Here is a 15,998-nt window from a genome sequence, read left to right as displayed (position 1 = left end):
AGCAAGCTATCCATTCTGCAAGTACAATAAGAAATAGTTTTAAGTTAAAACACCAAATTTATTGCATAATATTGAACTATATGCACACACATAGAAAATAAACATTTCATATAACTGTATATATATTTTTAATCCTGTATTTATAAAGACTGAAAAACTACCAATTTAGCAATTGGAATAAGTTTTAAAAACAAAAAGAAAAAGCAAAAATCTACAATCCTTCATCAAGATTTGATGCTTTATCACAGTTCATAAATACTTCATTTTATATAAATAAGTCTTTTCTCTAGTTACTAGGAATTTAAAATTAGACTTACATGGATTCTTTAATCATGTAGAATTTTCTTACTCCATGATGAGGAAGGTTGAGCATGTCATTATTTTTAAAATACATATATTTGATTTAAACACCATCCCCCCTAAAATCCCACTGTAAACAAACATTTTGAATGTGATAAAGTTTCATAATAAAGAACGTCCTTAAATCTTAGCAATTAGGGAAGAGGAAAAAAAATCTGAGTAAAAATTTTGCAATTTAAATAAAAATTGAAAAAAAGGCTGCATGCATCCACTAGAAGGAGAGGAGAGGAAGGGAGCACTGAGTCAAGTAACAGAGAATGGGATAAAATAAAGAAGAAACGAAAGGAAAATCAGGGAGGACGCAGGGTACGAAAAGGAGAAAATAAGGGAAGGGAGGAAGGAGAAAATGGTAGAGGACATAAGGTGATAGAAAAAGGGAAAGTAAATTTATTATTTCTACTTTTCTTGGACAATATAGAGACTCAAAATAGTTAATGCAACTTGCTCCAAAAGCGAGAGTGCAAGAGGTGGTGGGTCTATCAATTAACCTTATTGTCAAAGGGACAAGGATGAGCAAGAAAAAATTAGGCTCAGCTGCAACGAATGCTAAGCTGCTCTGCACATCTTTTAAAAGGTCTAGGAAATAGGCACAGCCATGGGAAAGTTGCTATTCCCTCAAGAACTTTTTAAAAGCAAGATATGTTTATATAGGCTCCCATAAATTCTTAGGAGTTCTGCCAAAATAATGGACCCAGACTCAGCTTTTTGGAATTGGGAGTTTCTGAAGCAGTCCTTTCCTCCTTTGGGTTAAAGGAGGGCTGCAACAAGCCAGAGGCATTTCCAAGTGTACAGAGGAAGGTGATGTTCTCGCATGCGCAGATAAAAAAGGACAGGTCAGTCTAAATCATTCTTATAGAGGAATGAGAAGTTAGGAGAAGGACAAGGAAGCACTGTGAGAAAAGATCAGGGCTGAGAGAAACATTTGGGAAATTAAAGTTTAAAAATCCACTGCCATTTCATCCAGCAGAGTGCAACACATTCACAAGTGCAAGGAATACTGGGTAGTTTGGTTTAAAACAAAAACAAAAACACCTCCCATACAAGGGCCAATTTTTCACCCCATCCCCAACCTCTAATTTTTCAAAAAGGTTGTTTACTGCTATACAATCCCAGAAACACATCAACCAGGCTCAGTATTTAAAAGTCCCAACCCACTTAGACAATAAAAAAATAGAAATCACTCCCCATGATTTTCTGTATAGGCCTCAATGTGGACACTGAGGAACGAAGGGAAATACTGGACAAGCTGAGAAGCCTCAGGCCAAACTAAACCCCTCATAGTTGTCAAGGGCCTGGGTCAGCCGGGCACTCAGAATCTCTTTGCTGCTGTACTTGGGGAGGTCAAGAAGGTTGTAGCAAGTGTGGGCCACCGGCAAGTACTCCTCCCCGCTGGCTGTGGACTGGATGACAATCTGCAGACTGGCCATGCCGTAGATGGGAATCCGATCGCTGCCTGTCAGGAACACTGGGGAGAACGAGAAATGGCATTAGCAGCTAAGCAAACGGAAAATGGATCTCAGAGATCCTTCTGGCAACAGGAGAGGAAGGCATGACACCCTGTGGCTTGCATGAGAAGTACAATTACATTTATGTGCCAATATGCATCCTGTGGAATGATAATTAGATGCCATTAAGAAAAAAAAAAGGCCTCAATCAAATGTACGCCCTCACAAATGTTAGATTTCACAAAATCAAAGAGGGAAGGAATTGCTGTCATAGGAAAAGAGGAGCTGATCTTAAGGGGAAAACAGAAGAAGACTGAAGTCTCTGACCTCAGGGTCTCCTCTCACCTCAAGTGCCTGATGCCTGTACCACCTTGTCTACGGAATTCCGTTTAGGATCTATTTGCTCTCCTTTCCACGTCTCCATTTTTCTTAAACCCGAAGAGCTGACCCAAACATTATGTTAGACATTGCACTCTTGTGACATGCACTGTGACTTGGCAAAAGAGAGAGAGGGGGACAGACAGAGAAAGACAGCCAGCTGTCTTTCCTTGTTTTCTAGTGCTGAACAACACTCTCATAGTTGAATTGCTGGAAATTACTATAAGAAAATCATTAGTTAAGAAGCACTTTCAAATAACCTGCCATTCCCTGAGGCTGTGATACATAAAGTTTCTTGCCAAAAATCTCCAGAGTTAACAAACATTTCTGTAAGTCTAATGAACAGAAAGTGCCATTTTCTAGGGAAATTCCAGGACCATGAGCAGGCATCTCTTGAATGTCACAGCCCTACAAGCTCACTTGGCAAACCTTAACCTGTCATTCAGCTCTTCCACTACTGCTTCTCAATAGCCAATGCAGCCAGGCAGAGGAGAAGTGGTCCCTCTTTTTAAGAATTCTTGTGTAAGATCTCCACTTCCTCTCATCCTTGCTCCCATGTGAGCAGCAGAACCTGTTAAGTCCTACATTAATACTAATATATGCTCCAACTTATAAAGCAAAATAGACTGCCTATCAAACCCTGTGCTTTGATTTTACATGACTAAAATTCCATACTATGCACTAGCTAATTTCTGACGCTGATTACACACAGACACAAACTGAGAAATATTTCAACCATTTTTATTTTTATTTTTATTTTTATTTTTTTTATACATGGCTTTTTTATTTTTATTTTATTTATTTTATTTTATTTTATTTTTTTTTATATTTTTTATTTTTTATTATACTTTAAGTTTTAGGGTACATGTGCACATTGTGCAGGTTAGTTACATATGTATACATGTGCCATGCTGGTGCGCTGCACCCACTAACTCGTCATCTAGCATTAGGTATATCTCCCAATGCTATCCCTCCCCCCTCCCCCCTCCCCACCACAGTCAAAAATGATGAGTTCATATCCTTTGTAGGGACATGGATGAAATTGGAAACCATCATTCTCAGTAAACTATCGCAAGAACAAAAAACCAAACACCGCATATTCTCACTCATAGGTGGGAATTGAACAATGAGATCACATGGACACAGGAAGGGGAATATTTCAACCATTTTTAAAAGGCTGAATTTGTTCATGTAAATTAGAATTCATTCTCCTTTCCAAAGGTATTATTACCCTTCTCAAATGTCATTCAGCCAGCCACAAAGGTCTACATATTGTATGATTCAATTTGCATGAAATATCCAGAATAGGCAAATCCATAGAGACAGAAAGACTGGTGGGGGAGCTGGGAAGAAATGGAGAATGACTGCTAATAGGTATGGGGTTTCTTTTTTGAGGTTATGAATGTATTCTACAATTGACTGTGTGTTAGTTTCACAACTGTGTGTACACTGAAATATACACTTTAAATGAGTATGGTATATAAATTATAGCCCAATAAAGCTGCTATAAATCACACCTTCCCAGTTCCATCTGGATACTTTGTAATATATTTTAAAGGCTAGAGAGATAAGAGAGGTTAATCCAAACAATTTGACTTCATAAATGTAATACTTGAATAACTTACATATAAAATAATTGGTATTTTTAGAATAATTTAAAAATCAGGCCAGGCGTGGTGGCTCACACCTGTAATCCCAGCATTTGGGGAGGCCAAAACAGGCGGATCACTTGAGGTCAGGAGTTCAAGACCAGGACCAGTCTGGGCAACATGGTGAAAGCCCATCTCTACTAAAAATATAAAAATCTGCCAGGCATGGTGGCAGGTGCCTGTAGTCCTAGCTACTTGGGAGGCTGAGGCATGAGAATCATTTGAATCCAGGAGGCAGAGGTTGCAGTGAGCTGAGATCACACCACTGCACTCCAGCCTGGGCAACAGAGTAAGACTCTGTCTCAAAAAAAAAAAAAAAAAAGAAAGAAAGAAAGAAAGAAAAGAAAAATCAGTGAGATGCTTCTTTTCTTCCTTTCATGCAACCCCTCTTGTTAGGCAACAGATCTGGATTAACAACCTATATTGTGCCTGAGATAACATTAAGACAAAAAACATACATATAGTGAATTACCTGGTCTTTACCATTTAAATGAGTTAAGCCTCAGCTGTGGAGCATATCATCCTATACTGTATGTAAGATTAAAATGTAGACAAATACCATATTGAGATTACTGATACTTACAGAGAAACTTCTTCTTCTTTTCCAATGGAAACTCATGAAATGTTTCCCAAAATAGTTTTACAGTGGGATGTGTGGCCGAGTAATCTCCCTTGTAGATGGCAGTCTGTCCAAAAAAGAGAAAAAGAAAAAAATGTATCTTGGAAGAATATTATAGTGGACATTATATATCATTTGCATTTGAGGCTAAGAAATAAGTGCTGAGATACAGGACACCTCTAAATCTAACTCAACCACAGTATGCTTGGAACGAGACCAGGCTCCGGGAACACCTCCCCAAGCTGCTGCTGCTTCGCCAGAGTTAAAGGAGTTAAAGGATTTTTTGTGCTTACCTCTTCCAGTTCTTCCCAGTTGTAGTTGCTGTTCCCCACCATCATAGCCCTCAGTTCTGAAGGCTGGAAGAGCTCAAGTACTTTGCCACCACACACCTTTAGGAAGCCACTAGAGAAGGCTGTGTACCATTCATGAACTGAGATTTGGAAGACATAATTCACATAAGCATCCACAAATTCCTGCCTGCCAGAACACAAAAGAAAATACATTTAGCTCAAAGTCTTGTAAAGCTTATGAAGTTACCCTTCTACACTGAGATTGGGAGTGATAAAAAATGGAATTTCATCAAATTCTCAAATCAGGAGGCATCCTAAGGCATCATATAGGTTACCAGCTCTCCTCTCCTCCCTCTCCATCCCCAGCCCTAACTAACATTCCACCAAGTGCCTCAGGTGATCCAAGGCAGGATAAGCCAGATAGGAAGGGGAGCAGGCCAGGTATATAGAACTAAACTACTGGCTTTACCTGAGGTATTCCAGTTTTCATGTTAAAAGTCCTGCTTAAAATTTAGTGTGGAAAAAATAGTAAGACCTTTTCTGCTTAAAATAAAAAGTCTAGGATAACAGTTCTAGGCCATTTTCCCTATCCTCAGAAACAAATAAAGCTAAACCACTTGATACTTGTATCCTCACCTATTTTAAAAGGTTCATTTTATAACTCCTTGTTTATAAAACCTTTACCTCTGGGAAGAACCATCTCAAATAAAGGCTCCATCTCACTAATAATCAGGCAAATGCAAATGAAGACGAGTGAATTGTCATTTGCACTCATCAGACTGGCCTAAGTTTAAAAATGAGATTATATCAATATGGTGAAGGTGTGGGGAAAACAGAAACCTCATAGGCAGCTGGTAGGAAGATCAACTGAAATGATGGGAACCATATCGCAACCATGGAAATATATAAAGATCAACCAAATGAGAAGAGCAAAGGCTATTTTTTCAGAGCTGCTATAGCAAGAGAGTCAGCCACTGTCACTTGTGTTGTGGCAGAGACTCAAAATCAAGCAGAGGAGTGGAAAAGCTTTACAGTGGAAAGAGGGAAGGCTTCAGGTACACTCTGATTGGAGGCTGCTAGTCTGGGGAAGCTGCAGGTGGGCTAACTAGAAGTGGGGCATCCTATGTGACTGGTTAAGGGTGTGTATTTGGCTTTCTCTGGTTGGCCCTAAGTTGGAAGTAGGAACAAAAATTAGGGAAGCTGCTGATTACTAATCACATCCTGGCCTATTTGGGCCCACTGTTACAGAAGTTATCGAGAGAGATGGCAATCAGGCTGCCTGCAAGTCTGACTTATAGCAGGCTGGCTTCCTGGGCTGCTTATTGCAGATAAGAGGTTGGTTTCCCGGGCAGGTTGCTGCAGATTGTGGGTCTCAGCTCCATGTTTATTTATATATGGCCTGGCCATTGTCCATAGGAATATTCAGTCTCTCACAAGTGGAAATATAAACTGTGAACCTAGACATAAACATTTTGGGGGGAAATTCTGTCAATATCTAGAGAAGTTGAAAATGTAAATACCCTTGACCATGCCACTGTGCTAGCGGGTAGGTAATGCAGAGACGCTAACATGTGTGCACAAGAAGATGAGTGCAGGGAAGTTTACTGCAGCATTTTCTTGCAATACAGAGAATTTAGAGAAACAACACTAAATATCCATTAATATGAACATGGACAAGGAAAAGATGGTAGAGTCATATGATGGAAACCATAAAGCAGAGCACTTTGATGGAATTAACTAGATCTAAACTTAGCAAAATGAATAGAATCTCAAGAACAATGCTGAGTGAAAATCGAGTATTTGCATGTTCAGTAAAATATGATGGCATTTATGTAAGTTGTGTTTTAACACTTAAAACAATGCTACTTATAAAAGGTAGTAGCTCTGTCACTTAGAGCTTGTGACCCTTGGGCAAGTTATTTAACTTCTCCATGCCTGTGTCCTCATTTGTAAAATGGGGAGAGTAAGAGTAGATAACACATGGGACTGCTTTAGGATTAAATGAGTGAATACATGTAAGAGTGCTTAAACCAAGGCTGGTGTATAACAATTACTTTGTAAGTATTAACTAGTATTATCGTATTGTTTATGGATATGAGATTTTGCTTATGAGTATGAAATTATAAATATGATGCATACATAAGATGTGTACGTGTTCATTTTTAAAAACAAAGACATTAATGTAAAAAGATCTTTGTCTAGCCAGGTGCAGTGGCTCATGCCTATAATCCCAGCACTTTGGGAGGCTGAGGCAGGCAGATGGCTTCAGCCCAGAATTCAAAACCAGCCTGGGCAACATGGCAAGACCCAGTCTCTACAAAAAATTAGCCAGGCCTGGTGGTGTATGCCTGTAGTCCCAGCTGCTCAGAAGGCTGAGGTGGGAGAATCACCTGAGCCCAGGAGGTCAAGGCTGCAGTGAGCCATGATCACGCCACTGTACTTCAGCCCGGGTGACAAAGCAAGACCCTATCTCAAAAAAAAAAAAAAAATCTGTTTTAACATACATGTTTATTATAAAAAGTATAAAAACATAAAAAAACCGTATCAAATTCATAAGAGTTTTGTCTGTGTAAGAAAGAAGGGCAGGAAGAGGGGAATGGAATTAAGGGTATGTACAACAGTATCAGTAATTTGGAATTAAGGGTATGTACAGCGGTATCAGTCATTTTTTTCTTTTATTAAAAAATCTGAAGCAAATACCTGTTGACTGTGGATCATATATGCAAATGTTTGTCACATTAACTTTTTGTATTTTAGATTAAAAACAATTTTAAAACTTCACATCATGAAGATAGTTATTTACTACTTATCCATCACTGTAATTTAATACTTCATAAAGCTACATTTGAATTATTGGGTTTCCTCCAAGCAGATAGTTTTTACATGTTCACCATCCACACCAATAACTAGCCAACAAATGGTGTAATACAGTGGATAAGTGAGGCAGACAGGGGTTCAAATACAGGCTCTGCCATCTTCTGTATCTAACTAGTAAGCCTCCCTTTTCCCATTTTTAAAATGGTATAACTGTGCAATCTTTAAAATAAAGCCACTAATGTAAAAAGATTATTGTACATGTTAATCATTGATGCTGAAAGTTTCTCACACCGTATATAACACCTCACTTCTCTGAAATCCATGACACTAAACTAATGACATTTTTCTGATACAATTACCCAAGAGAAACACCATCACAACAATTTTTATTACAGACTGTGATGGTTAATTTTATAGGTCAACTTGGCTAGGCTATGGCATCCAGTTGTTTGGTCAAACACCAGTCTGGATGTTGTTAAGGTATTTTTTTAGTTGGGATGAACATTTAAATTCATTGACTTTGAGTAAAGCAGGTTACCCTCCATAATGTGGGTAGGCCATATCCAATCAGTTGAAGGCCTTAAGAGAAAAAGACTTGAGGTCCTCCAAAGAGGAAAGAATTCTGCCTCCAGACTGTCTTTGGACTCAAGATTTAAATATTAACTATTGCCAGAATTTCTAGCCTTACAGCCTACCCTGCAGATTTCGGGTTTGACAGCCCCCACAATCACATGAACCAATTCTTTAAAATAAATCCCTCCTTGCCCCCACCCCCCTCGGCTTCACACCCTGTTGGTTCTGTTTCTCTGGAGAACACTGACATATAGATTTCGGTACTAAGAAGTACAGTACTACAACAGCAAATACCTAAAAACGCAGATGTGCCTTTGAAATGAGGAAATAGGTAGAGCCTGAAAGAGTTTTGAGGAGCTTGATAGAAAAACCTAGATTTCACTTAAGAGACTATTGGTAGAAATAGCTCAACAGTCTCAGGAAGCAGCCTGAGACTCTCACCATCTACATGCCCAATCTTGAACCTTTTAGCTAGCAGCCTCCGGTCTTCTCTTTTAGCAACACTAAACAGATTAAAGCCACCTTGGGAAACAGTGTGGCAGCTTCTTATGAAGTTAAGCGTACATTTACTGTATGACCCAGCAATCCCACTGCTAGGTGTCTACCCAAGAGAAATAAAAGTCCATGCTCATAGAGAAACCTGTAGATGAATGGTCACAGCATTATTCACAATTATGAAAAACTGCAAACACCACAAATGGGAATACTACCCAATAATAAAAAGTAAAATAAAAAATAATAAAAAAATAAATTTACTAATATATACAGCAACATAAATCAATCTCAAATGTACTCTGCTAGTAAAAAAAAGCCAGGCTCAAATGGCTACATTCATATGATTCAATTTACCTGACATTCTGGAAAAAACAGAAGTACTGAGACAGAGAACAGCACAGTGCTCACCAGAGCTGGATGCTGGGGAAGGGCCACAACGGACTTTTAGGGGACTATTTACTGTTCTATATCTTGATTACTACAGTGCTTACATTACTGTATTTGCTTGTGAAAGCACGCCCAAAAGGACAAATTTTACTGTTATGTAAATGATACCTCAATAAGCCAGACTTCTTAAAAAACAGTCTGGTTTAACACTAAGTTTTAAGATCTGTTGAGACAGGAAAATAAAAATCTTGAAAGATGAACATGCCCCAAATATTTTAAGCAAGTTAAGTTAGTCAAATGAATTTAACCAAAATGTGGGATTTTTTTTTAAAGTCTGTCACAACATCCATACTATAGGGGTCAAAAGGCCTGTTTTCTGCCCCTGCATCTGCCAATTAAGTGATACATGCAGTAAGATGATTTCACTGTATTTGCTTCTAAGTTTACTATCTGTAAAATGAGAAACATCATTCCTAATCTCAAGACAGCTGTAGCCATCAAAAGAGATGATATATGGGAGTGAGAAAGAAGGCAGAGAAGATGGTGAGCCAGTAAGAAGACGGTGAGCAGGGTAAAGAAGACGGTTGGGGGAAGGTGGCGAAGACCGTGGGGGAAGGTGGGGAAGAAGACAGATCGTGGGGAAGAAGATGGTGGGCAGGGTGGGGAAGAAGAGGGTGGGGCTGGGTAGGTGGGTGGGGAGGAAGAGGGTGGGGAAGAAGAGGGTGGGGCTGGGTGGGTGGGTGGGGAAGAAGAGGGTGGGGCTGGGTGGGTGGGTGGGGAAGAAGAGGGTGGGGCTGGGTAGGTGGGTGGGGAAGAAGCAGGTAGGGGTGGGTGGGTGGGGAAGAAGAGGGTAGGGGTGGGTCGGTGGGGAAGAAGAGGGTGGAGCTGGGTAGATGAGTGGGGTGGGGCTGGGTGGGTGGGTGGGGAGGAAGAAGGCGGGGCTGGGGGTGGGTGGGAAGAGGGTGGGGCTAGGGGGTGGGGAAGAAGAGGGTGAAGAGGGTGAGGAAGAAGAGGGTGAGGAGCATGAGGAAAAAGTTCGGGGGCGGAAGGTGAAGAAGGCAGTGGGTGAGGAAGAAGAGGGTGAGGAGGGTGGGGGAAGAAGAGGGTGAGGAGGGTGAGGAAGGTGGGGAAGAAGAGGGTAAGGAGGGTGGGGAAGAAGAGGGTGAGGAGGGTGGGGAAAAGGACAGTGCGGGGGGGGAAGGTGAGGAAGGAGGCAGTGAGTGGGGAAGAAGGCGGGGAAGAAGATGGGCAGAAGGTGGGGCATAAGACAGTGCGGGGGAGGGGCAGGAGGGAGGGAGAAGATGTGGTGTGGAAAGGTGTGAAAACAGATAGTGGGGAAGGCAGGGAAGCAGACGGTGTTAGGGGAAGGCAGGGAAGACGAATGTGAGCGGGGTGGGATAGATGGCACATGCTTTAACCAAGATAAGAGGGGGCCTTGGCCCTGGGCCCCATGCTTTAGAAAGACTTGCTTTTTTTCAGCCCTCCTCAAGCTTTAGTCCTTCCCACAGGCCAAAGATTCTGTAGGATCTTCTAGAACACACACCAGGACACCGGGAGCTCTGAGATTTCCTACCCAAATGGCTCCAAAACTGCTTCCAGGGGAGTCCTGCTGAGAGACGACCTTGCCACCAAGATATATGCCGCTAGGTGTGTGGGATGGCCAAGGGGGTGTTGGGTGGACACATAGGTACAGAGCTTGGATATGCAAGCTGCCCTATCCACACACATGCACCCCAGGTCCCCAAAGGGGTGGAATGGAGCCAGCTTGCCCATTCCTCCACTGCATGGAGAGGAATGTGGAGGAATCTAAGAGGTGATCAAACGCCAGCTATGGAGAGAGATGCAGAGGAAAGCGAAGACATATGCACTGGCATTTGTAGAAGGGCCTGGATGGGGGTGAGGAGCACACGGAAAACGGTCTGAGGCCATCTATGCAGTTCCTGAAGAAGCACCTCGGGCAGCTACTGACACTCCCAGCCCAGCTCTACAGGGGTGGGTACATGGGTGGGCTGGGAACAGGGTGTCTGTCCAACAGGCGGGTGTTGAGGGCCCAGAAGATGTCAGGGTAGCAACAGGAGGAATCTGGTGCAGTATGAGCACACGGCCGTCAGCTGATAGTGGGAAGCCAGTCAAGTGCCGCGAAGGCAGGAGGCGGGGCCGCGGCCAACGTCATTCCCGCGGCCGCACGTCACCGCCACTTGCCGCATCCGCAAGATCTCTCTGGACCAGCTCGGGTGCAGGGCCTCTGCGGGAGCCCTCCTAGACCTCTGCGGCTTCTCCTCTAACATGGCCGACTCGGAAAACCAGGGGCCTGCGGAGCCTAGCCAGGCGGCGGCAGCGGCGGAGGCAGCGGCGGAGGAGGTAATGGCGGAAGGCGGTGCGCAGGGTGGAGACTGTGACAGCGCGGCTGGTGACCCTGACAGCGCGGCTGGTGAGATGGCTGAGGAGCCCCAGACCCCTGCAGAGAATGCCCCAAAGCCGAAAAATGACTTTATCGAGAGCCTGCCTAATTCGGTGAAATGCCGAGTCCTGGCCCTCAAAAAGCTGCAGAAGCGATGCGATAAGATAGAAGCCAAATTTGATAAGGAATTTCAGGCTCTGGAAAAAAAGTATAATGACATCTATAAGCCCCTACTCGCCAAGATCCAAGAGCTCACCGGCGAGATGGAGGGGTGTGCATGGACCTTGGAGGGGGAGGAGGAGGAGGAAGAGGAGTACGAGGATGACGAGGAGGAGGGGGAAGACGAGGAGGAGGAGGAGGCTGCGGCAGAGGCTGCCGCGGGGGCCAAACATGACGATGCCCACGCCGAGATGCCTGATGACGCCAAGAAGTAAGGGGGGCAGAGATGGATGAAGAGAAAGCCCACGAAGAAAAAAGCCTGGTTTTGTTTTTCCCAGAATATCGATGGACTTAAAAAGGCTCAGGTTTTTGACCAAAATACAATGTGAATTTATTCTGACATTCCTAAAATAGATTAAATTAAAGCAATTAGATCCTGGCCAGCTCGATTCAAATTTGACTTTCATTTTGAACATAATAAATATATCAAAAGGTGTTAAAGAAAACTGAATTAAACCCAAAATTATGTTTTCATGGTCTCTTCTCTGAGGATTGAGGTTTACAAAGGGTGTTAGCAGATGCGAAGTAAAGAACGTCACTTTGAAACCCATTCATCACACAGCATACGCTACACATGGAACACCCAAGCCATGACTGAACACGTTCTCAGTGCTTAATTCTTAAATTTCTTTACTCATGACATTTCGCAGTGCAGAGAAGGCAGAACCCAAGAAAAACGTCATCTTTGAGACTTTGCTTTTGTAACGCAGACATCAGCTTTACACTTCACAGGAGATTGATGGCATTGAGGAAGATTGCAATGGAGATCATGACACTACTGTTAATAAGGCCAGGAAAACTGCCATTTCAAGTTCTGAAAAATGTTTTGAGTATTTGAATTTAGAGAAACAACATGGTTCCAAGAAGGAGGGTGTAAAACCTGTAAAATACTGTCAACATATGTATTCATTAGTTACAATCTCATGTTTGTGTTTTCTTAGTAGTGTCTATTTACAAAGATGTAAAAAATACCCCAAATATGTTTAAGTATTAAATCACTTTGCCTAGCGTTTTAGAAATATTAATTTACTTGAAGAGATGTAGAATGTAGCAAATTCTGTAAAGCATGTGTATCCAGCGTTATGTACTTTGCGCCTTGTGACGTCTTTCTGTCATGTAGCTTTTAGGGTGTAGCTGTGAAAATCATCAGAACTCTTCACTGAAGCTAATGTTTGGAAAAAATATATACTTGAAGAACCAGTCCAAGTGTGTGCCCCTACCCCCAGCTCAGAAGTAGAAAGGGTTTAAGTTTGCTTGTATTAGCTGTGCCTTCATTATTTTGCTATGTAAATGTGACATATTAATTATAAAATGGTGCATAATCAAATTTTACTGCTTGAGGACAGATGCATACAGTAAGGATTTTTAGGAAGAATATATTTAATGTAAAGACTCTTAGCTTCTGTGTGGGTTTTGAATTATGTGTGAGCCAGTGATCTATAAAGAAACATAAGCTTAAAGTTGTTTATCACTGTGGTGTTAATAAAACAGTATTTTCAAAAATATATATATAAAAGACTCGGTACTGTGACTGCCTGCATTCAAATCCCAGCTCTGCCTCCTATTAGTAATGTACCTTAGGCAACTCAGCTAATACTCTCAGTGGCCAGTTTCTCCTCATCTACAAAAGGGAATAGGAATAGTCCCTTCCTCATGGGTTACTATGAAGAGCAAATGGATTAATACATATAAATCCTATAGAATAGCATCCAAACCATGGTAAGTGCTGAATAATTCTTAGCTATTATTATTACATGAAAGATAAAGACAGTGATTGGAAATTCAATCCTCTTTCTCTCCTGTTACAAAATGGGAGAAAGAGACATCACTACATCCCTCCCTATGTTTTTGATTCCTTATTATGAGAGAAGAATGTGGCCTTTAATTCAGAAATGCAGGAAATTAAATAAACTATCTTGTTTTGGTTTCCTCAATATAATATCAGGTTTTTATCATCTCCCAGAAAGGATAAAAAAGGCTATTTCAACTTTATGTTTGCTTCATTCTGAATGAAGCAGAAAGTTTTTTTAAAAACTGGACTCCAGAAAAATTAAAAAATCAGATGCCATTTGCTTCCTTTTCCCTGAAGGGTTAAAATTACAAAGAAGCAAAATTATATTGCTTTATCCTAGGGAATGGAAGGCAGCACTGACCTGTTGCTCATCACAACAGATTGTTGAGTACAAACAACCTTAAGGTAAAGTTAATCTTCATTATGCTCAGGCCAACCAAAAGAGAAAATCAGAATAATACATTACATACAAAGTTCTGATTATCTTAATCATATGATTATCTTAATAGAGAAAAAATCTAATAAAATTTAATATTGATTTCTTATATCCAGGAATGAGAGAGACTATCATTTTACTATTTTTCTGGTTCCAGTAAAAAGCAAAAACGATTGAAACACAACTAAGAGGCATAAGTATTGGGAAATTTTTTTACATATAGAAAACCCAAGAGAATCAACTGGAAAACAATTCAATTTAATAAGTTTGATGAACTGACCAGTTATCAGATAAATACACAAAAACCAATAACCATTTATAGGCAGTAATAATGATCAAAATATATGTGAAAGGCTCTCAGAGTAAAAATAAGAAATCAAAACATTTATAAAACCTCTAATAAGAAATGTGTATGACCTATGTAAAAATAAAAAACAAACATAACATAAGCCTTTGGATAGTAAGACTGAATATCACAAAAACGTCAGTTCTTCCCAAATTAACTTTTATCACAATTCTAATCAAAACTCAAACTGGATCTGGAACCTAATATAATTACCATAATGTTCACCTTAAGAACAGCTAAGAAAACCTTTAGCAATTTGGAAACAGTTTACATTTTTACCTCAGACTACAGACTAACTGAAGAAAATATATTAAATATCAATTACTGGACAGGGAATGGCTAGGATTAGAGTGGTATAAGACCAAAAGAAATAACACACATGACAACACAAAAATTAAGAAATCACAGAGTTAAAGACACACTCTACATCTTCAAAACCAAAAACAGAGGATAAAACCTACAATAAATATGGATGGCAAAGGGTTAATAGTCATAAACATAATGAAGAGTTCCTATGAATCATATGAAAATTATTAAGTCCTACTAGAGAAATACATAAAGGACATCAGCAGAGTCTCTAAAAAGAGGAAAGACTGCAAACCCTGCCTGAGGCAGAAAGAACTCACCTAGTGCTGCGTGTTCCTGAACCTGCAGCACTAGGTGAGCCGGGGCTCTGGCAGGGTCTAGAGACAAGTGTTCCTAGCTATGTGCTCTGGCCAGCAATCTTTCTTTTGTTTATGATAAGACTTTAGCTGTGGGGTTTTCTAGCTTAGAGAATTGTTGGCCACTTCTCTAAGGACACAGGGATGTTTGTGACATCAAGCGATTTCTGCCACTTCCTAACTGGGCTAATCTTTATATTGTTTCCTGGACTGCTTATTTGATAGTTTCTCTGGCAACCCTAAAACCTGCATGTTAACATCTAACAGGATACCCTTGCTTCAAGGTAGGTCAAACACTATCATTCATAAACCATTTTAACCTATTATAGGCCAAAATTAGTCAACAAAGCACAAAATAACTGGCAGAAAGAAAGGAAGCATGCAATACACACTCAACCAACTCTCTGAGTATTACGCAGAAAACTGGCATGCCGATGCTTACTGTGAAAAATGGCATGGCAGCTCTCTCTGCCTGAGAATGCACACTCAATGCATACACATAGACACATTTACACATATACACACATGTACACACTTTTTATTGAGGTGAAATTTGCATAACATAAAATTAACCATTTTAAAGGGAACAATTCAGTGGCGTTTTGTACATTCATAATGCTGTGCAACCACCACCTTCTAGTTAATTCATTTTTTAAACAAATATTTTAGAGGTAAACAGCAGTAAAATAGATCAATACTGTGTAGACTATGTAAAGTAGCCTATGTGTGAAAGAAATGCAACTTTTTTTTTAAAGAATACACACCATGTTTCTAAGGACTGGATGAAATGGTGATAATGACATATAAGGGAGTATAATTCATTAGCAAAATCAATTTATCAAAAATATCTACCAACAAATTCAAACGTTATACATTTTAATTCCATTTCACCCCTGAGACCTTATCATTAAAAAGCAAATTTAAAGGCACAAAATCCTTTATACACAAAAGATACTTGATATAGTCTTATTAAAAATGGTGGTGGGGGGAAGAGAAAAAAGAGGAATAAAAAAGAACATACAAACAAGCCAAATATTCAACAGTGAAGAAACAGAAAAATACACATTCACATAGCAAACCATGCAGTCACTATTAAGGGCATTCATGAGTACTCTGAAATAGCATTTTA

General features: G+C 40.4%; 2 protein-coding genes across 15 annotated transcripts in view; one reads left to right on the top strand and one right to left on the bottom strand.

The window, feature by feature from the left end:
- Window positions 1-37: 37 nt before the first annotated feature.
- The window catches only part of HERC3 (HECT and RLD domain containing E3 ubiquitin protein ligase 3), a 116,308-nt gene continuing 100,347 nt past the window's right edge, over window positions 38-15,998 (bottom strand). For all 14 annotated transcript variants that reach the window (XR_010156636.1, XR_010156635.1, XR_010156637.1 and 11 more), the window contains 3 exons: window positions 4,745-4,928; window positions 4,416-4,518; window positions 38-1,825 (listed from right to left, as the gene is read on the bottom strand). Coding sequence is in view for 10 of the 14 variants with exons in the window: in XM_016951857.4 (XP_016807346.1) it covers window positions 1,617-1,825; window positions 4,416-4,518; window positions 4,745-4,928 (496 nt within the window). In the remaining 4 variants the exon portion in view is untranslated. The remainder of the gene's footprint in view (window positions 1,826-4,415; window positions 4,519-4,744; window positions 4,929-15,998) is intronic.
- NAP1L5 (nucleosome assembly protein 1 like 5) lies at window positions 11,141-13,149 on the top strand. Its single transcript, XM_001160970.7, has one exon. It carries the CDS (start codon window positions 11,300-11,302, stop codon window positions 11,846-11,848), a length of 549 nt encoding a protein of 182 aa, XP_001160970.2. The 5' UTR covers window positions 11,141-11,299; the 3' UTR covers window positions 11,849-13,149.

This window comes from Pan troglodytes, chromosome 3 (assembly GCF_028858775.2).
Source record: "Pan troglodytes isolate AG18354 chromosome 3, NHGRI_mPanTro3-v2.0_pri, whole genome shotgun sequence".
Taxonomy (NCBI): Eukaryota; Metazoa; Chordata; class Mammalia; order Primates; family Hominidae; genus Pan; species Pan troglodytes.
Note: the sequence above shows the minus strand (reverse complement) of the source record. Positions and strands in the feature narration are given on the sequence as shown.